This window comes from Ornithorhynchus anatinus, chromosome 2 (assembly GCF_004115215.2).
Source record: "Ornithorhynchus anatinus isolate Pmale09 chromosome 2, mOrnAna1.pri.v4, whole genome shotgun sequence".
NCBI lineage: Eukaryota > Metazoa > Chordata > Mammalia > Monotremata > Ornithorhynchidae > Ornithorhynchus > Ornithorhynchus anatinus.
The window spans coordinates 93,583,226-93,607,706 of record NC_041729.1 but is presented as its reverse complement, the minus strand read 5'-3'; the positions used below and the strand labels follow the sequence as shown (position 1 = coordinate 93,607,706).

General features: G+C 41.0%; 1 protein-coding gene across 2 annotated transcripts in view; it reads left to right on the top strand.

Moving 5' to 3' along the window:
• The window catches only part of ENPP1 (ectonucleotide pyrophosphatase/phosphodiesterase 1), a 75,860-nt gene that overhangs the window by 24,005 nt on the left and 27,374 nt on the right, over positions 1 to 24,481 (top strand). For both annotated transcript variants that reach the window (XM_029053118.2, XM_029053111.2), the window contains exons 6-12: positions 3,864 to 3,961; positions 8,657 to 8,736; positions 14,179 to 14,298; positions 14,848 to 14,957; positions 17,160 to 17,225; positions 17,527 to 17,599; positions 23,130 to 23,238. In XM_029053118.2, the coding sequence (XP_028908951.1) occupies positions 3,864 to 3,961; positions 8,657 to 8,736; positions 14,179 to 14,298; positions 14,848 to 14,957; positions 17,160 to 17,225; positions 17,527 to 17,599; positions 23,130 to 23,238 (656 nt within the window). The remainder of the gene's footprint in view (positions 1 to 3,863; positions 3,962 to 8,656; positions 8,737 to 14,178; positions 14,299 to 14,847; positions 14,958 to 17,159; positions 17,226 to 17,526; positions 17,600 to 23,129; positions 23,239 to 24,481) is intronic.

Genomic DNA, 24,481 nt, shown 5'->3' with positions numbered 1-24,481 from the left:
ATGATTGATCAATTGATACAAACAAAAGAAGAGAAGCATAACCCAGTTTGGGTTGAGTTAGAAATCAGAAGCTGGCAGAATTCCTGGATTCTTGATTGGTTAGTTAGGTGCCTGACTTCCATTCTATTTTCAGAATCATATGATCAAATTAAAAATTTGAGATTAGGGGAAAAAACACTGTGTTTGCATTTTAATAACAGTAGATGTTTTTGGAGGAAAAGTATAAAGTGCACACCCACAATTTGTTCTACTCTGTGCAGTCTCAGCCAACATTTCACTCAGCATTTGTGTAAACTGACTTTTGATCCAGGCCTTTTCAGAATGATCACGCTATGAATCTGTGCAACCAAAACTTTTCTAGTTGTTCATTAATGGATTTCTCCTGCAAAATTCATGAAGTAAATGGCAGTTTAGAAGTATTTAAAATTTGCCATTGCATCTCACTTTCTGGTTGAGGCTCAGCACTGTGCCATCTTGCAGGTCCTTTACCTGAGCCAGCATGGATGTTATGTATGGTGTGTTATGATATCATCACACTGCTGCCAGTCAGAGACTGATAGGGCAGAAGGGAGCTGAGACTTGAAGCTAGTTGTGGGTAGGGAATGTCTGTTATATTGTTATAAGGTCTCTTCCAGGCACTTAGTACAGTGCTCTGCACACAGTAAGCACTCAGTGACTACGATTGATTGATTGATTGAGTTGCCTCGCTCTGCTGCACATGCCAGGGCCATGCAGCTGGTGTTTCATCATTCATTCAATCATATGGGTGGCATTTTATCTGAGGGGATTCTTGGAGGAGCAGGAGTTGGGAGGATCCCCACCAATCTGAGGGGAAAAAGAGGGCTTCATCTTTCCTGGTAAGCCTGATTCCCCCCAGCCCCTCCTCCAGCAACTGCCCTACACTACAGTGGATAAATTGAAGTGGCCACTGCACATGCTCTGTGGCAGAGGATGGGAAGGTTGACTTTTTTTTTTAAACAAAAGGTGACTTCCAATTCAGCCTAAAGGAGTTCCGACATTCGGAATCTTTTCTTAAATTTTCAAGTTCCCGTACATGAGGGAAATTGCTGCCAAAGGTCTTTTCTCTCAAAATTGCCTCTCTGGATCCTTAGTTAGGAGATAAGGGACTTTTGGAAAGTTGTCAAAGAGGAATTATGTGACATAAGAGCCGTTTATGTGGTGTGAGGCTTCACTTATTGATGAGTGATAAAGTTTTGTTTATATAAATTTGGGCATGAAGGAGAATCCCTTTACTTCAATTGTTGTTTTCATCAGGTCTCATTCCATATGTCTAGAGTTTGTTGGCCTTTTGTCCATGGCAGCTTTACTGTATTCTGTTCTTACAGATAAACATGTTAATACTGTGCGTTTAGGTCAAAGTCTTTTGCAACTCTTCCATTTATGAAGAATTTATAGCTGAATATTCTTCACGAACTAGCTTTTGCTATAAAAATTTGGCAGAGAGATTGTATGTAGATAGCCTGCCAAGACTAGTGTATGGTTTTTATGGATTTCTATATGCTTTTGCCAAAATGAATTGATGTTGAACTACTCCTTCCTCTGTGCCTGTCTCTTCCAACAGGGCCCATCTGAGGTTGCTCACTTTTTATTGTGGTTGCCTGGGATATGTGCTGGGCAGCCTCAGTATGCTACGAGCCAGTTAACTTAAAGTGAAACTCTCATTGTCAATTCTACATTTGTTAGCTCCAGTTTTATCAATCGCCAGTTCCAATTTTAATTCCAGCCTTATTCCCAACTGCAAAGATAAAGTTTAACAAAAGCAATGTTAACCTTCGATCTCTAATGCTGCCTTTCTGTGGCGTCATATAAAATTGAAGAAGTTGGTTGGTACTTCTTTTACTTCAGCTTTAAAAGAAAGGAACCTTTGGAAATAATTCCAAGAAAAACTATCTTTTCTCTGGGTTATTGTCTGCTACAGTTCAATAAGTCATTCTTTAGTATAATGTCCCCTGAATTTTCAAAACACATTAACTCCCAAATTCAGTTATCATCATCATCTTCAGTGGTATTTTTGAGCACTGACTACGTGCGGATCACTGTACTAAGCACTGGGGAGAGTATAATGCAACAGAATGCAGAGGCACATTCCCTGCCCATAATGAGCTTACAGTCTAGAGGCTATAAATGTACTTTCCAAGTGCTTAGTACAGTGCTCTGCACACAGTAAGTGCTCAATAAATACAATTGAATGAATGAATAAGAAGCTGTAACATGTTGGCTGACATTTTGGGACTTAGACTAATTATAATGTGTCATCCATAGTGCCTAAATCTGTAACCAAGGGAGAACTTTAGGGTTCAAAGCCTTGATGATGATAGTGGTTTTCCTCTAACGCTACTCTATGCCGAACACTGTCCTAAGTGCTGGGATAGATACAAGATAATCATGTTGGACTCAGTCCCTGCCCTATAAGGGGATCACAGTCTAGAACTTGGTTTAGAAAATAAGAAATCTCTGTGTTCAGATAGGCATTCACAATTACAAAGGAAATTATTTCATCTAAGCAGCAGGAATATCAATTTTCAGCACAAGATGTCAGGGCGGTCCTTGCGTTTTTAAAAGCCAGAATTGTAGTCACGGTCAATGTGCACGTTAAGGACCAATTCTGTAATAAAAAATAATATGTATTAAAAACCTTCGTGGTTCAGAGCACTGTACAAAGTGCTTAGGAGAGTATGAAAAGTTAGTAAATATGATCCCTGCTCTTCTCTAACACCAACCAACTTAATGTGCCTCCATCTCATCTCAGTTGACCCCTTGCTCACGTCCCCTCACCTGCCTGGAACTCCCTCTTCAAATCCAAAAGAGCACCACCCTCCCTATCTTCAAACCCCTATTAAAATCACATCTCCTCCATGAGATGTGACTTAGCCTGACTTCCCTGATTTAGCCTTCATTTCCCCTATTCACCCTCCTTTCTGCATCGCCTATGCACTTCCATTCAAACCCACCAGCACCTTGTTCATTTCCCCCCTCTTTCTCCCACTCCCTGAGCACCTATGTACATATCTTCATACTACCCTTAGACTAGGAGCCCCATGTGGAACAGGGACTGTGTCTGACCTGATTATTTTGTGTCTACCCCAGCACTTAGTACAGTGCTTGGCACATAGTATGCTCTTAAACGCTATGATCATCATACTCATACTGAGTACCTAAATGCTTAGGGAAAGAGGACACTCCAATGCATAGGTGATGGAGGAGAGAGGGAAATTATGGTGAGGAAATGAGACATTAATCAGGGCAGACCTCCTGGAAGAGGTGTGGTTTTAATAGGACTTTGAAATGGGAAGAGGTTTGGTTAGCTGGATGTGAAGAGGAGGAAGTTTCAGGAAAGAGAGAGGGCATGAGTAAGGAGATTAAAGGAGCAAGGAGAAGGGAGAGATTAAATTCAGTCTGAGTGGGTAGATTAGTGTCTCTCAGAAGAGAGCAAAAATCATGTCTACAGGTTTGTAATGCATAGTGCTTAGTACAGTGCTCTGCACACAGCAAATGCTCAATAAATATGATTGAATGAATATATTTCAGCATAAGGAGACAGTAGTCTTATTAACAAATTCAAGAATGATTTTTTTAAAAAACACTGTGTCTTAGCAAGAATGTCCTGTTTAGTATGATGGCATTTAGAATAAAATTTACAGAAGGTAAATCCTCATACATATGTGTCTGGATAAGAACATGTGTCCTTTGGTTATTTTATTTTTTATTCCTCCTTCCCCCCCCACCACCTCTTTTCAGAATACAACTGTGGAAAATCTTCAATAGTACACCACAGGGGAGAAGGAAATTTCCAGTTCATCAACATGCCTGTCTCTTAAATATCTTTCTTTGTAATTGCCCAGGTTTGAAAATCCTCCTACACTCTTGTTTTCCTTGGATGGCTTCAGAGCGGAATACTTACGCACATGGGGTGAACTTCTTCCTGTTATTAGCAAATTACGTGAGTAGCTCTTACCATTTACACACTGAAATGAAATGTCATAGCAGTAACCTGAAGCAGCAATCATTGTGTTTTGGAAAAGTAGAGGAAGCAATTCAAGAATCCAACAGTCTGTGAGCCTAGTGATCAGATAATCATCTTAAAATTGGCTTTTTATTGAAAGCTCATTGTGTAGCCAACTCTTTCATGAAGTGAGTTACTCCTGAAGCAATGTGCCCCAGGGGATAGAGGACAGACCTGGGTGTCAGACCTGGGTTATAATCCCAGCTCCGCTGCTTACTTGCTATGTGACCATGGGAAAGTCACTTCACTTCCCTGTGCCTCAGTTCCCTCTTCTGCAAAATACTTGTTCTCCTCCTATTTAGACTGTGAGCCCCAAGTGGGATCTGATTATCTTGTATCTGCTCTGGTGCCTAGTACTTGCTTGGCTCACAGTAAGTGCTTAACAAATACCTCAACTGTTATCATCATCATTACTATCATTTTACTTAAACCAAAGTATTATCTTTGTCACCTGGATTCCTCCTCAGAAGTCTGGACTCTCTCTGTGGAGAGTGAATTCTTGAATAAAAATACTGCTTGCCATTTTCTGCTACTCTCCATTGAAAGATGGACTTGTATGGCCTTCTAATTCATATGACATCTCTATTGCATTCCTCCGTCCAGTTTCCACTTCCTTGGCTAAAGTTCAGATGACTAGATGTTGAGGCTAGGTGATATAATGGAAACAGTCATTCCCAGTTCATCCAAAGGCCTACTTTTCTTTTTTTTTTTAAAGGTACTTGTTAAGTGCTTACTATGTTTCAGGTTAATTAGTTAATTAGGTTGGACCCAATCCGTGTCCCGCATGGAGCTCACAGTTTTAATTATAATTTTACAGATGAAGTCACTGAGGCACAGAGAAGGGAAGTGACTTTCCCAAAGCCACAAAGCAAACAAGTGGCAGACCTGGGACTAGAACCCAGATTCTGCTTATTCCCAGGCCTGTGCTCTATCCAGTAGGCAACACTGCCTACTGTGTGGCTTTAGACAATTGATTTTTCCCTCTTTATCGAAGATGGGCACCAAGAAAGCTCGTGGTAACTTCTACCCACAGGAATGGGTGAGATTAAAATAAGAGCTAACTACTCCTCCATGAGGCCTTCTCAGCTAAGCCAAGTGGTTAGTAGAGTGCTGTGTACACAGTAAGCACTCGATAACTATGATTGAATGAAATACGATTGAATGAATGGGCCACTTTGGAGCTTTTAAGAGGAATGCGTTAGATGATAAAGTATTGTGGTGTAAAACTTCAAAACATTTTCCTCCCTTTTTCATAATGGTGGTGTTACCACAACACAATAAGGGACAATGTTTTATGCACTTAATGTGACTGTCTGTGGAACCCATATTGTCCTTTTTAGACAAACACACACACACACTCATAGTGAACTACCCCATCAATAATGTCTTCTTTGAATATGAAGATTAGTTGTATGGATACATGTATATTAATATATAATTGTTCCTGATAATCCCTTATGTAAGCCCATCAATGGGCAGGGATTGTCTCTATCTGTTGCCGAATTGTACATTCCAAGTGCTTAGTACAGTGCTCTGCACATAGTAAGCACTCAGTAAATACTATTGAATCCCTTCCTGTCAAGTGATAGGTTCTGCCCAGTTGAAAGCCTTTAAACTCTATTAAAAGTTACAGTGTGATATTGTGGCAAGAAGCGTGCTATTATTTCACTTATAAAAATATTGATTGTCCCTGAACCATGTGCATGGCAGGGTTGTTGGGTACTAAATATTGCCTTTGGCAGTAATGATACACCTTTCTGCATCACCCTGACTTGCTCCCTTTATTCATCCCTCCTCCCAACCACACAGAACTTATGTACATATCTGTAATTTTATTAATTTGTATTAATGTCTGTCTCCTCCTCTAGACTGTAAGCTTGTTATGGGCAGGGAATGTGTTATATTGTACTCTTTCAAGTACTTAGTACATTACTCTGTACGCAGTAAATGCTCAGTAAATATGATCAACTGTCCGATTTTAGGAATCCCTGAGACTATCACTTCAGAATTCTGAACAGAAATTTATTCCCTTGGATATATGAGTAGGGAGAGAAATAATATTAATTCAAATCAGGGTGAGCTAGTGGAAAGAGCACAGGCCTAGGACTCAGAGGACCAGCGTTCTAATTCTGACTCCAACACTTATTTGCCTGCTGTGTGGTTTCGGGTAAGACCCTTCACTTCTCTGTGCCTCACTTTTATTATCTGTAATATGGGAACTTGATACCTCTTAATAATAATGATGATGATGGTATTTGTTAAGCGGTTACTATGTGCCAAGCACTGTTCTAAGCACTTCTCCCTCCTGTTTAGACTGTGAGCCTCTTGTAGGACAGACTCTGTGCTTAACCTTAGTTTGGCTTGTAGTAAGGGTTTAACAAATACCACAATTCTTCTTATTATTAGTTGCTTAGTTGGTTACTTCCAGCCATTATGCAGAGACTTTAGTCTTTACTTGGTGAAATAATCCTCAACAAGCTACTTGAATTTGCCAACAGTTATGTTCATCACCAAAGCATACTGGATTTGATTCCAGAGACTTCCTGACTCAAAACTAAGAGATAAGAAAGGGATATTATCTAAAATGAGACTGTTTTTGGAATCCATTGAATTTCTGGAATATCATTTAAGTGAGATCACTGAAGCATCAGAAGGTAGGGAACCAACAAAGCTTGGCTGGCTAGCTAAGGCCTGGGAAGGGAGTGAATGCATTTGGACTGATGTTTAAAATCCAACATTAGTTGCAGAATATGGCTACAAAATAAAGTTAAAACAATTGAGAACGTGTAAGGAACAGTCACTGGGTGGAAACTGTTGAAGTTGTAGACAGTCTGTTAGTGAAAATATCAGCCCCATAGCCAAGGGTAGTTGCAGTATTGTCCTGGAAAAGCAGCCTAAATCACCAAGAGCAGCTTGGTTCAGTTCAGGGGTGGTCTTAGCGACCTTGGAGTTAACTCTGGATTGAAATCTTTCGTTGTGGTCATCGTTCCCTTCTTCTAGGCAGGCAGGTGTTTTCTCACTGATTGTCATAAGTATCGAACTTCACGTGAGACAGAGGCTGGGTCAACCAATCAGTGGTATTTATTGAGTGCTTACTATATGCAGAGCAGTGTACAAGGACTTGGGAATGTTCAGTGCAACAGAGTTGGTAGATACGTTCCCTGAACATAATAAGCTTACAGTCTAGAGGGGAGATAGATGTTAATATTAATAAATAATTTATAGTATATAATTTAAAGATATGTGCAAAAGTGCTGTGGTGTTGAGGGTGGAGCGAATATCAAATCCCCCAAAGTGTCCAACCTGATTATCTTGTATCTACCCCAGACCTTAGTATAGTGCTTGCCATATGGAAACAGCTAAACCAGCATAATTATTTCATTACACATAAAAATGGTAACTGCTTTTTCAAAAGGATGGTTCATAATTAACCCATTAATCTCTCATTCAACACACATATTTAATGTCACCAAATCCTGTTGGTTCAACATTCACAACATTGCTAAAATCCACCTTTTCCACTCCTTCCAAACTGCTACCATGTTAATCCAGTCACTTATCCTGTCCCTCCTTGATTACTGCCTCAGCCTCCTTGCTGACCTTCCTGCCTTCTGTCTCTCCTCACTCTAGTCCATACTTCTCTCTGCTGCCTGGGTTATTTCTACAGAAATGTCAGTTCATATTTTCCTACTCCTCAAGAACCTCTAGTGGTTGCCCATCCACCTCTGTGTCAAATAGAAACTCCTTACCATCAGCTTTAAAGCCCTCAGTCACCTTGCATCCTCCTACTTCACCTTGCTACTCTCCTACTACAACCCAGCTTTCACACTTCACTCCTCTGCCAACCTACTCACTAGACCTCATGAGTACCTAGATCTCTTCTATCTTGCTGCAGACCTCTCACCCATGTCCTGTCTCTGGGCTGGAATGCCCTCCCTCTTCGTATGACAGACTCTCCCCCACTTCAAAGCCTTACTGAAGATACATTTCCACCGAGAGGCCTTCCCTGACTAAGCCCAGCTTTCCTCTTCTCCCACTCCCTTCTGTGTCACCCTGACTTGCCCCCTTTATTCATCTCCCCTCTCATCCCCATAGCACTTATGTACATATCTGTAATTTTACTTATATTAATGTCTATCTCCCTCTCTAGACTGTAAGCTCATTGTGGGCAGGGAATGTGTCTGCTATATTGTTATATTGAACTATCCCAAGGGCTTAGTACAGTGTTCTGCACATGGTAAGCACTCAGGAAATATGACTGATTAAGTACAGTGTTCTGCCCACAGTAAGTGCTCAGCATATAAGATTGATTTATTAACACCATTTTCCATCTCTCCATTCTTCCCAGCTATGTTCATTCTTCTTCCTTCTTGATCAACCCCCTGCTTAAATCTTAAAAATTATTTTAGGCCTAGAGAAGGCACGTATATAAGAATTGTACTCAAAGGGGAGGCATAAGTATTGTACTCAAAGGGGAGTAATTATTTTAATTTATGGATTTGGTTTGTATTCTGTACAAATTTTGAAAAGGAAAGAAGAGTAGTGTGAAATTGTGGAAAACAGAAGGAAAAGTGATATGGGAAAAAGTGGTTTGTGGAATTAGTTCAGTGTTTAACCTCTTTTCTCTCTTAGGAAACTGTGGAACTTACACTGAAAACATGAGACCAGTTTATCCATCCAAAACCTTCCCCAATCATTACACCCTTGTTACGGTAAGCTCCAGTGCACTTGTTTTTCCTTTGCTCTAAGAGAGGCTTCCGTGGTGGGAGGTAGCAAAAGTTTAATCCTTGAGTAAATGTTAAATTTTATTAAGTCAGTGCCAGAAAAAAAGTAATGTTTTTCCCTCATGTAGCCAAGCTTAAAACAAATGAACTGTTAGAGAAGCAGTGTGGCCTAGTGTAGACAGCATGGGCCGAAGAGTCAGAAGGACCTGATTTCTAATTCCACTCTGCCACTCATTCATTCAATCGTATTTATTGAGCACTTACTGTGTGCAAAGCAACTGCTGTGTGACCTTGAGCAGGTCACTTAACTTCTCAGTGCCTCAGTTACCTCATTTAAAATGGTGTTTAAGACTGTGAGCCTTTTGTGGGACAGGGACAATGTCCAACCTGTTTGACTTGTATTTACCCCAGCACTTAGTACAGTGGCTGACACATAGTAAGTGCTTAACGCATACCATAAAAAAATAAAATTAAACTTTCTATCAGCCCAAAGGGGAAGACTACTTCACGGGCTAAGAAAAAGAAATCCTGGGATATTGGTTCAAGCCCATACAAGAGGAGAAATGCCAAGGCAGTACTTCCTGAAATACTCTACAGATAATAGGTTTTTACTTTTGAGAACAAAATCTAGTTTACTTGCCCTGAATCTATAGGAAAATTCCCCCTTCACTCCCCAACTCTTTTTTCATTGTTTGCTGGGAGGTATATATGTTTTCCTTAGTAGTAGGAAGTTTGAGGTATTTTTTAAATTCTCAATAACTTTCAGTAAATTACAGAATGCCTCCCTACCATGCCAGTAGCATGGCATTTGAGAGAATTCTGTGTCCTAAGTACAGTTCTGAAAATGCTGTTGTAATGCTCTCCCTCTGGAATGTTACAAATTATTATAGGCCTAGAGAAGGCAAGTGTAGAGGCATAAGTATTATGCTCAGAGTGGTGTAACTGTTTTCATTTATGGATTTGGTTTGTATTCTCTACAAATTTTGAAAAGGAAAAAAGAGTGATATGAAGCAGTGGAAAACAGAAGGAAAAGTAGAGTGGGAAAAAATGTCTAAAGTTAGAGATCAGGTGTTAATCTCTCTTAAACTGAGGACAATAGCTACACAGCTAATAAGGGAAGAGTGAAATTTTACTTGTTAGGAGATGTTATCTACTTTTTTGGAATGTATGTAATTAGCTCACTGCTTGATGAATTTGAAAGTTGACTTTTTCTCCAACCTTCTTCCCACTTGGTGGCAGCCACAATGCATAACATTTGTTCTAATAGTAATTAATAATAATTAAGGTATTTGTTAAGCACTTACTCTGTGCCAGGCGCTATACTCAGCACTGGGGTGGATACACTGGACACAGTCCCTGTCCCACATGGGGCTCACAGTCTCCATCCCCATTTTACAGATGAGGTAACAGGCACAAAAAAGTGAAGTGACTTGCCCAAGGTCACCTAGCAGACAAGTGGCAGAGCTGGGGTTAGAACCCATGACCTTCTGACTGCCAGACTGGGACCTAATCCACTATGCCATGCGTGTTCTTGCATGGATACAATAACCCATGATACTCTCCCATTCCCTTCATGGTCCATTTCCTTCCTGTAGATGCACAAACTGGAATTACCACACTTCCTGTTTTGTTTGAACTTTACCTCAAGTCATCCCTCCCCACCATTACCACAGACAATTAACATACTAACTGCATAAAATAATCAACAGATGTCTATTGAGTGTCTACTTGATGTGTGACTATAGAGTTTTTAGGTATTTTTGAAATTCTTCTAAGTTTGAATGTCATCCCTCAGAGTGGCTCCTCCACTTGTCAGCTGTGTGACCTTGGGCAAGTCGCTTAACTTCTCTAGGCCTCAGTTACTTCATCTGCAAAATGGGGATAAAGACTGTGAGTCCTGTGTGGAACCTGATTTCCTTGTATTTACCCTAGCACATAGAACAGTACCTGGCATATAGTAAGCAGTTAACAATACTGTAAAAAAAAAAAAGTCCAAGGAAATCTTAATCATTCCACACTACTTCCCCTATTCTCTAATGTATTAGTTTTTCCATGTTACAACAGCTTTTTAAATATGGCATATTGTTGGCAAAACATTCAATTTCATGATTAACTTCAAGTGAAATATTTTTAATACCTAAAAATCAAGCGTATAGGTCTGCATGTTTTTGACAAATCATCAGTTAATGAACTACAGGCATGTATAGCCACCTAATGCTTAAATTTGGAGTTTATTGTTGAGGTAGTTTTTGATGATTGTCTGACTTGGGAGTTCTATGTATCATTAGAGTTGGGGAACCTTATTTAAAACATGATAAATGTTTTATGGGAATAATGCACATTTTCATTTCCAAATGATAATACCTCTTAATGATTTGGGCACACTATGTTTTCCCAGAAGTGAGAACTCCAATTCAGGTCAGCCCCAGGTAAAACTGAACTTGTTGTTATATTAATTGTTTACTACAAAATATATTCAGGTTAATCAGGTTGGGCACAGTTCCTGTCCCACATGGGACTCACAGCTTAAGTAGGAGGAAGAATGGGTAACAACTTGTCCTACTGGGTAGAGCATGGGCTTGGGAGTCAGAAGGACCTAGGTTCTAATCTCAGCTCTGCCATTCTTCTGCTGTGTGACCTTGGTAAGTCACTTAGCTTCTCTGTGCCTCAATTACCTCATCTGTAAAATGGGGATTAAGACTGTGAATCCCATGTGGAACATGGACTGGGTCCAACCTAATTAGCTTGTATCTACCCCAGTGCTTAGTACAGTGCCTGGCACATAGTAAGCACTTAAATGCAAAAAAAAAATAAAATCCCGATTTTATGGTTGAGAAAACTGAGTCTCATAGAAGTGAAGTGACTTGCCCAAGTTCACACAGCAGTCAAGTGGTAGAGCTGAGATTAGGACCCAGGTCATCTGACTCCCAGACTGTACTCTTTCCACTAGGCCACTCTGCTTCCCAAAACAACAACAACAAGTTGTGCCAGGCAGTCTTTACCAGCATAAAATGCCATGAAATGTGGGTGGCCCAATTTTTCCAAATTCTTCCCCCAGCAATCTGACTTTAGTACTAGATTGTGAGCTCCTTGAGAGCAGAGTTCATATCTATGAATTATACTGTGCTCTTCCAAATGCTTTGTACAGAGCTCTGTACTCAGGCTATAAATAAGTACTATTTATTGATTGATCATTGCATACTGATTCCGCTACAAATCTGTTGCCTACTTGGAATTACAAGTTTTATCTTTTGAAGGGGATTTTCTTTTGGCTGTGTTTCTCTTGTAACTCCCAGCTTCTATTAATCAATGGTAAAAAAAACAACAACCCTTCACTAGTTGTGATTACTCATGGTCTTTAGTGTTGCAATGACAAATCCCTAAGATTGATGGAAAGAATAGGAATCTACTCTCCTACTTTCCCATCCTTCCCTGAAGTATCCTCAGAGGAGATCTCCTCCCTCCTCGCAAGTGCCACCCCCTCCACCTGTGCCTCGGACCCCATTCCCGCTCACCTTATAAAAACCATTGCCCCTGCCCTCCTCCCTTCCTTAACTTATATCTTTAACTGCTCACTCTCCAATGGCTTCTTCCCCTCTGCCTTCAAACATGCCCATGTCTCCCCCATCCTAAACAAACCCGCTCTCGACCCCACTTCCCCTTCCAGTTATCGCCCTATCTCCCTACTACCCTTCCTTTCCAAACTCCTAGAACGAGTCATCTACACTCGCTGCCTAGAATTCCTTACCTCCCATTCTCTCCTAGACCCCCTCCAATCTGGCTTCCGTCCCCTCCACTCTACCGAGACTGCTCTCTCTAAGGTCACCCATGACCTCCTTCTTGCCAAATCCAATGGCTCCTACTCCATTCTAATCCTCCTTGACCTCTCAGCTGCCTTTGACACTGTCGACCATCCCCTCCTCTTCCACACCTTATCTCACCTTGGCTTCACGGACTCCGTGCTCTCCTGGTTCTCCTCTTATCTCTCCGGCCAGTTATTCTTGGTCTCCTTCGCGAGCTCCTCCTCCCCCTCCCATCCTCTAACTGTTGGAGTTCCTCAAGGGTCAGTTCTTGGCCCTCTTCTGTTCTCCATCTACACTCACTCCCTCAGTGAACTCATTCGCTCTCACGGATTCAACTATCATCTCTATGCAGAGGACACACAGATCTACATCTCTGCCCCGTCCTCTCCCCCTCCCTTCAGGCTCGTATCTCCTCCTGCCTCCAGAACATCTCTACATGGATGTCTGCCTGCCACCTAAAACTCGACATGGCCAAAACTGAGCTCCTCATCTTCCCTCCCACGCCCTGTCCTCTTCCTGAGTTCCCTATCACTGTGGATGGTACGACCATCCTTCCCGTCTCTCAAGCCCGCAACCTTGCTGTCATCTTTGACTCGGCTCTCTCATTCACCCCACACATCCGATCCGTCACCAAGACCTGCCAGTCTCACCTTTATAATATCGCCAAGATCTGCCCTTTCCTCTCCACCCAAACGGCTACCTACTGTTACGGGCTCTCATAATATCCCGGCTGGATTATTGTGTCAGCCTTCTCTCTGATATCCCTTCCTCCTCTCTCGCACCGCTCCAGTCTATTCTTCACTCCACTGCCCGGCTCATCTTTCTGCAGAAATGTTCTGGGCATGTCACTCCCCTTCTTAAAAACCTCCAGTGGTTGCCTATCGACCTCCACACAAAACAAAAACTTCTCACTCTAGGCTTCAAGGCTCTCCATCACCTTGCCCCTCCTACCTCTCCTCCCTTCTCTCTTTTCACTGCCCACCCCGCACGCTCCGCTCCTCTGCCACCCACCTCCTCACCGTCCCCCGTTCTCGCCTATCCCGCCATCGACTCCTGGGCCACGTCCTCCCGCGGTCCTGGAATGCTCTCCCTCCTCACCTCCACCAAACTAATTCTCTTACCCTCTTCAAAACCCTACTTAAAGCTCACCTCCTCCAAGAGGCCTTCCCAGACTGAGCTCCCCTTTTCCCTCTGCCCTCTGCTCCCCCCCACCCCCCCTTCACCTCTCCGCAGCTAAACCCTCTTTTCCCCCCTTTCCCTCTGCTCCTCCCCATCTCCCTTCCCCTCCCCTCAGCACTGTACTCGTCCGGTCAACTGTATATATTTTCATTACCCTATTTATTTTGTTAATGAGAGGTACATCACCTTGATTCTATTTATTTGCTATTGTTGTAATGAAATGTTCATCCCCTTGATTCTATTTATTGCCATTGCTGTTGTCTGTCTGTCTCCCCCGATTAGACTGTAAGCACTTAAAAGGGCAGGGACTGTCTTTATCTGTTACCGATTTGTACATTCCAGGTGCTTAGTACAGTGCTCTGAACATAGTGAGCGCTTAATAAATAGTATTGAATGAATTGAATGAATGAATCTATCACCTACTAATTTATCTTAATACTTTTTGCAGGGCTTATATCCAGAATCCCATGGAATAATTGACAATAATATATATGATCCCAAAATGCAGAGTTTCTTTTCCCTTGGAGATAAGGAGACGCATAATCCCAAGTGGTACCTAGGAGAACCCGTAAGTTAAAAAAAAATCTTCTGGGAAAATTTTGTTAAAATCCTTCTGTGCCTTGGGATATAATGCTAAAATTCTTTCAAATATACTTTCTCAGTTTAGTGTAACAAATCAAGACTTATTCTTTTGATTTTAACTTTGTGTTCTCTCTGGATGCGTTGAATTAACTCATCACTAGCTTTCAAGTAAAGGAAGTTTCTTTTAGGGCATCAGGGCTCTTTCTGCTACCAAACAAAGCTCCATACTGAGAGCTTAAGGCACTGTAAGCAACAGGATATGGCATGAGCCTGAGGAATGTTCATTTGTAAACAAAGTTCTGGAAACTGGCAGAATTTGCTAAACCCTTAGTGTGTGTTTGTGTGTACTTATGCAATTTAGCCGAGAATTTTCTCCCTCTTCAATTCCTCAATTATTCTTTTTGAGTACTGGCCAAAACACCTACATTATCCCTGCCTAAATGGTCCCGTATTAGGCTGAAGAAATCATTTTACACAGGAATGATTTGCTGAAGCTGGGTGAACTACTTTATTTCGTATTTGTTTCAATTCCCAGATATGGCTGACTGCTAGGTCTCAGGGTCTTAGGTCTGGCACTTTTTTCTGGCCTGGATCAGATGTTAATATTAATGGAGTTCTTCCAGATATCTACCGAATGTACAATAGGTAAGTCCGGGTAAAATTTTGACATAAGAATACGATGCGCCCCTGCCCCCACTCCCAATTTACCTGCCAAATGTCATTTTCTCCAACCTGGGCTTATAACATGGAAATGAGAAATAGAAAAATAGAGCCTCAATAAGATAGATTTACTAAGTGTGTAGGAAATCAGGGTGTTATAATTAATGAGCTTAGGCCAATGTTGTTCAATGTAGTGGTAGGGAGCGCTGGTTGTATTTTATAGGAGCAGTTAACATTTATTATTCCTTCACCCTTACTTGGATCTTTGATAGCTGAGAGCTGGGCTTATGGGATGTGAACTGAACTATCTAGCCTGAAGAGCTAGAATTCGCTTTGGAAAAGAATCAGTTAATTAGTGGCATTTACCGAGCTCTTACCATGTGCAGAGCACTGTACAAAATGAAACATCTTGGACTCTAAGCTCGTTGTGGACAAGGAATGTGCCTGTTCTATTGTTATAGAGTACTCTCCCCAGCACTTAGTACAGTGCTCCACACTCAGTAGCACTGACTAAATACTACTGTCCGACTGCCTCTAGGCTCCCACTCTTCCACTGACACCACACCAATGTATAAAATAAGATCTTCCAAACCTTCAGGATCTGTCTCCCGGTCTCTCTGTCTTTGTGATAGTACTGGGGATTTTCAGCCCCAAATCCCAACTGAAAGAGCCCCCTCCCCCCCCCCCCGAGTCATTTTAGGAGTGATCAAATCCTCCTCCCTCCTTTCCCCCTCCTGGTTAACCTCTGCTGGGTCTTAACATCCTTTACTTCTTCCATTCTTCAAAACGTTTGTTTGGGGGCATTCTGCTAGGTGCTCCTCAAGGCCCTGCATCTCTACCACTGCTGCTGAGCTTTGATTGAAGCCCAGGAGTCCCCCAGAAGGCAAAGAGATCATCAGGGACTATTTTATTTTCCCTGTCCCAGGGCTGGCTATAGGAAGCCCATGGAGAAAGTATACTCCCTCCCTCTCCCAAGACTCCCCAAAGACCATGTGTCTCTCTGGCACTCAGAGCTTCCCTTCAGCCTCTAATGCAGACAGACAGTACGATCTGAGATCCCTCTAGACTGTAAGCTCATTGTGGGCAGGGAATGTGTCTATTATTGTATTGTACTCTCCCAAGTGCTTAATACAGTGCTCCACACACAATAAGTGCTTAATAAATACAATCAAATGAATGAATGAATGAGGTCCCACCAATATTTACTGAGTTATTAATTCAGTGACAGCGAAAACAATTCCTGTTTAAACTGCCTGTCCTTAGGACTAATAATGGTTTTTACCCCCTCGGATCCCTCTATTCTTCTCTGTAGTTCTCTCAGGGCTCTTTTTCCTCTCTCCTTTCCCCATCTCTTCTCTCGGAGCATCCCAGATTTTGATCTCACCCAAGTCATTTGGGAAGAGGGTCTTGGGAGCCTCACTCCTCCTGAGTCAGACCTGGGTTCTAATGCCGGTGCTTCCTGCACGTGGTCTTGGGCAAGTCACTTAATTTCTCTGTGCCTCAGTTACCTCACCTGTAAAAATGGAAATAAGACCCTGAGCCCCATGTGAGACAGAGAAGGTGCCCAACCTGATTATCTTATATCTACCCCATTGCTTATAATGCTGCTTGACACAAAGTAAGCACTTAACAAATGTCATCATCATCATCCTGTCCCCTAGCCACTGGAACCTGAAACTTTAGGGTATCCTAACCCTTTCCTGGGATCATCTCAGTGCTTTGCACACAGTAAGCATTCAAGAAATACAACTGAATGAGTGCTTGAATGAATCTCCAATCCTGCCCTGTGTCTGTTCTGGGTCACAGCTCAAGCCCTCCCTGTATCCTCTCCCAGCCACATGGCTTGCCAACCCTTGTCTCTAAGATTGCCAAGGATCTTCTCCCCAATTACCAGTTCCCCCTCTACTTCCTCCACAAATCTCCTCTCTAATTGACTTGGTTAGGTTTTTACACTTTCCCCAAGGCAGAGTGACTCTCCTGGCCTCCTCCTACCCCTCCTAAGTGTGGGTGCCAGTGTGACTGGCTATCATATTCTACCTCTCCACCCATTTGTCCCCTCATGTTCACTGTTTTCTCCTACAGTTTAACAGAAAGAATCACTTTTTAAATCAATCTGCACTTGTAACAGATTCATACAAAATAGTTTATCTGTTAAACCCTTCATCTCAATTCCTGTTCTGTTTACAGATCAATTGCATTTGAACAGAGAATTTTGGAAGTTCTTCAATGGTTACAGCTTCCTAAAGGGCAAAGGTCTGTATGCATTAAATCAAGATTGGAATTTTCCCAGATTTTAAAGGCATAAGGAGCATAATTTCTTTAGTTCTAAGTTTAACCATATAAGAAGTAGTATCGTATGATGTTTTAACCCAGCTACATTAAGAAACTCAAAAACTAAAGTTATCAGGTTTCCACAGTGCCTTCTCAAGTGTTTTGAAACATTCGGTGGATAAAAGATTAGATTTACTATCAACTGTTGAATTTATCTTTCTGGATTCTGTTTTTGTTTCCTATGTGTTCATAAAATATTACATTTTGATACTGTTTGATTTAGACCACACTTTTACACTCTGTATTTAGAAGAACCAGATTCTTCAGGTCATGAAAAAGGACCAGTCAGCAGTGCTGTAAGTAAACTTTAAGTGATTTGACTTTTTGAAACTTCCCAACACACATTTTTGTTTATTAAAGCAGAACTATTTTAACTTGGCTCAATTAGCGAGCTCTAGTAAAAATATGGTAGTAAGTGCTAACTATGTGCTAAACACTGAAATAGATGCAAATATTTCGACACAATTTCTGTCCCAAAAGGTACCCATGTTCAAAAAATTAAACAGGAATAAATTAAAAGCAATGGGAGCTATTCAAAATTGCTATTGCAGATACCCTCCAAAATGTTTATTCATTTCAAAGTGATCTAATCATTGTTGCTCTTGGAACTCATTGAAACACAGCCCTGAACTCCAAGGGAAAAAAATCAAGAACAAGTTGACTAAGTAAATTCTAAAAATTCAGGAGTGGGGTTAGGGTTTAAGATGTGGCCTTGGGATCTCTGTTGTTGAAAATCTTCACAGAGATTTATTCAGTGTGAGGTGTAACTAATGGGGAAACAAAAGTCTAGGCTTTGAATTTCTAGTCTATAAATTATAACAGCTAACATCTCATGGGCTTCCAACCAATTGGACTCAGGCTGAAACTCACTGAGAGCTAATGAAAACCCAAGAAATCAATCAATCATATTTACTGAGCACTTATTCAGTGCAGAACACTGTACTAAGGACTTGGAAAAGTACAATATAACAGTAGGTAGATATGTTCCCTACCCTCAAAAAACTTGCAGTCTATAGGAGGAGACAGATATTAAAATACAATACAGATATGTACATAAATGCTGTGGGGCTGAGGTTGGGGTGAATAAAAGGTACAAATCCCAGTACAAAGAATACTCAGAAATGAGGAGGAAGGGGAATGAGGGCTTAGTTGGGGAAGGCTTCTTGGAGGAGATGTGAATTTAATAAGACTCCTTAGGGGTAATATAACTAAGAAACCAGAGGAAATAGTGACTGACTCTTAAAAGGTAAGATAGGTGAATCTGAGAAGCCATAAATCTGTCTCATCTGCCCAGAACACTCTCCTAATCTTCCCTGTCCACACTGACTCCTTACCAGATGAGAAAGGTGAAGAGTCCTTCATTGGGACAGGCAATTCCTGTGCATCATGTAAGGCTTTAGATCATCAGTACTCTCCCAAGTGCTTAGTACCGCACCCTTCATATAGTAAGTGCTCAGTTCGATTGGATTGACTGAGAACTGGAAGGTTGGAATAATGACCTTTTCCTAGGGAAGAGGAAGGGATGAATGGGAAAACAGTCCCAGGTTTTGAATCTAGCTGCGCCTCACAGGATGATGTAGAAGTAGGCTAGGATAAAACAGAAATGTTTTATATTAAGTTTCTAAGTAATAAGGAATTCCCATCATTATCAATCTTTCACTGAAAGTCCATGAAATTTGAGATTTTTGCAACTAAATACCACTGTGATCATTGGAATTCACAAATTTAACTGAAATTAGCTTGTGTGTATCCCTATGAGTATGTGAGGCATTTTGAGGCAGGCAGTTATTTCCATGATCCAATAGTAGGATAGTAGGATCCTAGAGGTAGGATGTAGTCTTCATGGGATAGAAGTAGGAAGTAGGGTAGGATAGAAGTAGGATAGTTGGAGAATAACAGCAACAGTAATTGTTTATCTCCAAGACAACATGGCAGCTTTCCAGATCTGTATTGTTGCTTATGCCCCTACATTGCTTTCTGGGCTGAGCTTTCACCCTCTGACAGGTGGCAGTGTTGGTGAGGCTGTCAGCAGTGCTAGCCTGTTGTTGGGCAAGGATTGTCTCAAAGCGCTTAGTACAGTGCTCTGCACACAGTAAGCACTCAATAAGTACAATTGAATGAATTTTGGGGGCTAGTGGCTATGTGATGCCATGACTGCAAACTCGTTGCAGGCAGGGAATGTGTTTATTGTTATATTGTACTCTGCCAAGTGCTTAGTAGAGTGCCCTGCACACATTAAGCACTCAATAAAATACCCACGGGCCTGGGAGTCAGAAGGACTTGGGTTCTAGTCCTGGCTCTGCCACTTGTCTGCTGTGTGACCTTGGGCAAGTCACTTCATTTCTCTATGCCTCAGTGATATCATCTATAAAGTGGAGATTAAGACTGTGAACCCACTGTGGGACAGGAACTGAGCCCAATGTGGGACAGGGACTGTGCCCAAGCCAATTATCTTGTATCTACCCCAGCGCTTAGTACAGTACCTAGCACATAGCAAATGTTTAATAAATGCCATAAAACAAAAGAAAACAAAACCAAAATACTTCCAAGCTCTTTACCTCCCTGCCTTCTGTCTCTTCTCACTCCAGTCCTTACCACACTCTGCTCCCCAGATCATTTTTCTAAAAAAAATTCAGTTCTCATCTGTTCACTCTCAAAAGCTTCCAATGGTTGCCCATCTACCTCTACATCAATAGAAATAAATAATTTATAGATATTTACATAAGTAAATGGTGTAGGACTGAAGGTGGGTGAAATAGTGAATTCCCTTAGGGTAAAGATCCAAGGTTAAGAGATCATCACTCTCTCCACCTTCGAAGCCTCCTAGACTTCATTTTCTTTACTTTCTCTCCCTCTGCTTATCCCTTGCACTTGACTCTCTACCCTTTAAGCACTTGATATTCACTCCCACACTCAGCCCCACAACTTATGTCCATTTATTTATTTCTATTAATGTGTGTCTCCCCCTCCAGTCTGGAAGCTTGTTGTGGGCAGGGAATATGTCTATTTTTGGATTGTACTCTCCCAAGTGCTTATTACAGTACTGTGCATTCAGTAAATGCCAATGATTGTTTTAACCATGCACCATCCACTACCCCGGTTGGTAAAAACCAAATGTTCTGATTAAAAAAACATTACTCAAGAATCTGACATCCAGACCCTAACTCCCTGGACTCTTGAAGTTGTCCGGTATGTTTTCGGAAATGACTCCTCTTTCAGTTTTAATGGCTCAAGGACGTATTTTCTGATCCATTTTATGAGCTGCCTCTTGGATCATGAAAGACTTGCAGAAAGTTCTCCATATATTGAGTGACACATTCTTAAAATATTTTTTCACAAAACAGAATTCCATGAATTGAATCATATTGCCTAGTTGTCTTGCATCAAGGGAATGTGGTTTCTAGTAACAATTCAGTGCTTCTACAATTTCATTCCCAAAATGTGTGTTTTGACAACAAAGCAGGACTATTTTGACAGACCTGCTCTTTTCTGGCACTGATTCTCAGTGTTAAGTGCCACAGCTAGTTTATGAGTTGTGGGTATGTTCAGTTATTTGTCTGGGGATGGGTATAGGCTGTTTTCCTTTTAATTCCTTTTGATCAGATTGCTGGAAAACAAAAGAAGAATAATTGTACTTGTTAACACTTACTCTGTGCCAAACATTCTACTAAGTCCTGGGACAAATGCAAGTCAATCAAATCAGAAGCACATGCACTCACCTCTCTTCTCTTTCCTTCCTACTCTCCTTCCCCCCTTCCCACCCATCCCTCTGCCAAATATGATGTCACTGGGGAAGGAAGAGACAAGGTGGGAAGAGAAATGACTAGCTATTTCTTTTTGATTTTCATCTTTGGATTAGTAAGATTTGGTTGAGTTGGAATCTTTGCTGGATTTCCTTTCTCCCTTCCTTCCCCACCCCCTCTAGTTCATTCTTAAATTACCATATAAGGAATCTTGAATCAAATATCATACTTCAAATTCCTCAACTTGTACATTGTGACCTAGAGAAATGTTTTATATGAAGTTGCCAAATAACAAGGAATTCCGCTCATTATCAGTATTTCACTGAAAGTCCATGAAATTTGAGTTTTTTGTGACTAACTAGCATTGTGATCATCAAAATTCACAAATTTAACTGAAATTAGTTTGTATGTATCCCTATGAATATGCGAGGCATTTTTATACGGACAGTAATTTCCATAGCCATAAGCTATGAATAAGCATAGATCTAAATAGGTTTGAGAACTTACCACTCCCCACGTCTTCTTGTGTCTCTCAAAATCTTCCAATGGTTGCCCATTCCTCGCTTCAGTTTGAAACTCTAGACCATTCATTCATTCAATCGTATTTATTGAGCACTTACTGTGTATAGAGCATTGTACTAAGCTTTTGTAAAATACACTTTGGCAACAGATAGAGACAATCCCTACCCAAAATGGGATCACAGTTTAGAAGGGGGTGGACAGACAACAAAACAAAAAAAGTAGACAAGTAGAACATTGGCTTTGGCATTCAATCACTTCCCTTCCTTTTGCTTATCCACTGTCTTTACTATATCCCAGTATCACTCTTTGTTCCTTTTAAGCAAACATACCCACTGTGCCTTGTTCTCTTCTCTTTTGGTACTGGGCCTCCTTCCTCCATGGTCTGTCACATGAGCAATACTCCCCATTTGACAGACCACTGATCTCCCCCCACTTCAAAGCCCTTCTGAAATCACATCTTCCCTAGGAGACCTTTTTATGGTATTTAAGTACTTATTTTGTGCCAAGCACTGTACTAAGTAAGCACTGGGGTAGACACAATATAGTCAGTCCTGGCACATAGTAAACACTTAACAAATACCATAACTATTATTGTTAATTTCCAGATGAGGAAACTGAGGCACAGAGTCTAAACTCTAAGCTGGTTGTGATCAGGGAATAGGTCTGTTTATTATTATTTTGTACTCTCCTATGCTCTTAGTACAGTGTCCTGCACACAGTAAGCACTCAATAAATATGAGTGAATGAATGAATGAAAGAATGAATGAAAGAAGTGGCTTTCTCAAGGTCACATAGTAAACAAGTCTCTTTAGAACCCAGGGCCTCTGACCTCCAAACCTGTGCTCTTTTCACTAGGCCATACTAATTCTCAGCTTCCATGATTGATTTTTATTCTCCCCAGTTGTTTCTAACAACTCCCATTTCAGCACTTTAGCACCCCCTAAACATTTAAATGCTCCCAACCCCCATTAACACATATATAAATATCTTCTATGCTACTATTCCTCCTAACTATAATTTATATTAGTGTTTCTCACTCCTGGTGGACTGTAAGCTCCTTAAAGACATTGATCATGTCCACTAATTTTCTATTGCACTCTCCCAAATGTAGTACAGTGTTCTGCAGGCAGGCTTCCAATAACTTGTGCTGATGGATTAATTTACCCAAGAAAGTTGCCCATCTCAACTGGAGACCTGACAGGATTATCTTGTGAAAGAAGAGTTGCCACTCTAGAGGTTTGGTGACCTCAGTTTGAATGAAGCTAGAGGAGTGATGAGCACAAATTACATACATTGTCTGAATCAGGCTTGTTTGCAGTTCATCTTGTGAATGTGAAATTGTTTCAATTTATTTTGTTGTATAATCCATATGCCATAGTGAAGTGCTATGACAGAGCAATTAATAAATAAAATAGTGGGACAACATTAGCTGTTAAATGTGCAGCTCTGCCTTGTTGCCCTAATTTTTCTGGGCTGAAGCTGAGTTTCCCTTTTAGTTGATGCATTCTTCCCAGTATAGTGTTGAAACAACTTATTCTACATGAAATCTGTTCTCTTTCAGGTTGTTAAAGCATTGCAGACAGTTGATGGAATTGTTGGCATGCTGATGGATGGCTTAAAAAATTTAAAATTGGACAAATGCCTGAACCTTATTCTTGTGTCGGATCATGGTAATTTAAATTCACACCGTTTTCATTCAGATTCTTCTATATGGACTTTTAATTGTTTTCCCCTTAATTGTTGACACTTGATGGAGTCTTTTTTATTCTCATATTCCCTGAAACTTTCTAAGTCTTTAGAAGTTTAGCTGTAGTAGAGATGAGGGATAAATTTTGGCTTTCTCATCGGTCTGAATATGGATCATTTAAACAAAAGAAAAATCCACTTGTTCTCATTTATCCATGATAGCCAAAGAGGCCATTACAATAGCAGGGATCTTAAGGAAGGACATAGAAAATAAATCCTAATTTACCACTATAAAATTTTTATGTGCCCAAAAGGAATATTGCATGCAGTTGTATTTTCTGCATCTCAGGAAAGACTGAAAAGTGAAAAGTGAAAAGACTGAAAAGACTTTAAGGTGAAAAGTTTACAGAGGTGAGCAACAAGAGTATTAAAGAGAATGGAGGAATAGTTATATTTGAAGGTTAATGGGGGTTAGGGTAAGAATTAGGATTCCACAGTAGGGAAAGACAAAGGTTGTGAGATGTGATTGAGTGTACAAATCATTAAGCATGGATGAGATGAATACAGATTGTTCATCAAACCCTATAAAGGCAATTTGAGTGAGTACCCACTGAAGCTTGAAAGGAAACTCCTCTTTGGGAAAATGGTATATGTTTCATAGGTAAGATCATTATCAGTAGAGAGTTTGTCCATGAATTATTCTGTTTTGTAGCATCCCAAGCACTCGGTACAGTGCTGTGCACTTAGTAGAAGTTCAGTAAATATGATTGACTGATAGGAAGTAGTGAAGAAGTAGTGTAGTGTGGTGGAAAGAACCCAGCCTGGGAATCAGAGGACCTGGGTTAAGAAGCAGCGTGGCTCAGTGAAAGAGCACGGGCTTGGGATGGGTTCGAATCCTGGATCCACCACTTGTCAGTTGTGTGACTGTGGGCAAGTCACCTAACTTCTCTGTGCCTCAGTTACCTCATCTGTAGAATGGGGATTAAGACTGTGAGCCTCATGTAGGACAGCACTACCTCAGCACTGAGAACGGTGCTCTGCACATAGTAAGTGCTTAACAAATACCAACATTATTAATGTTATTATTATTAATCCCAGTTCTACCACTTTCCTGCTGTGTGACCTTGGGTAAGTCACTTAACATCTTAGTGCCTTAATTTCCTCATCTGTAAAGTGGGAATTCAATATCCATTCTTCCTCCTACTTAGATTGTGAGGCTCCCGTGGT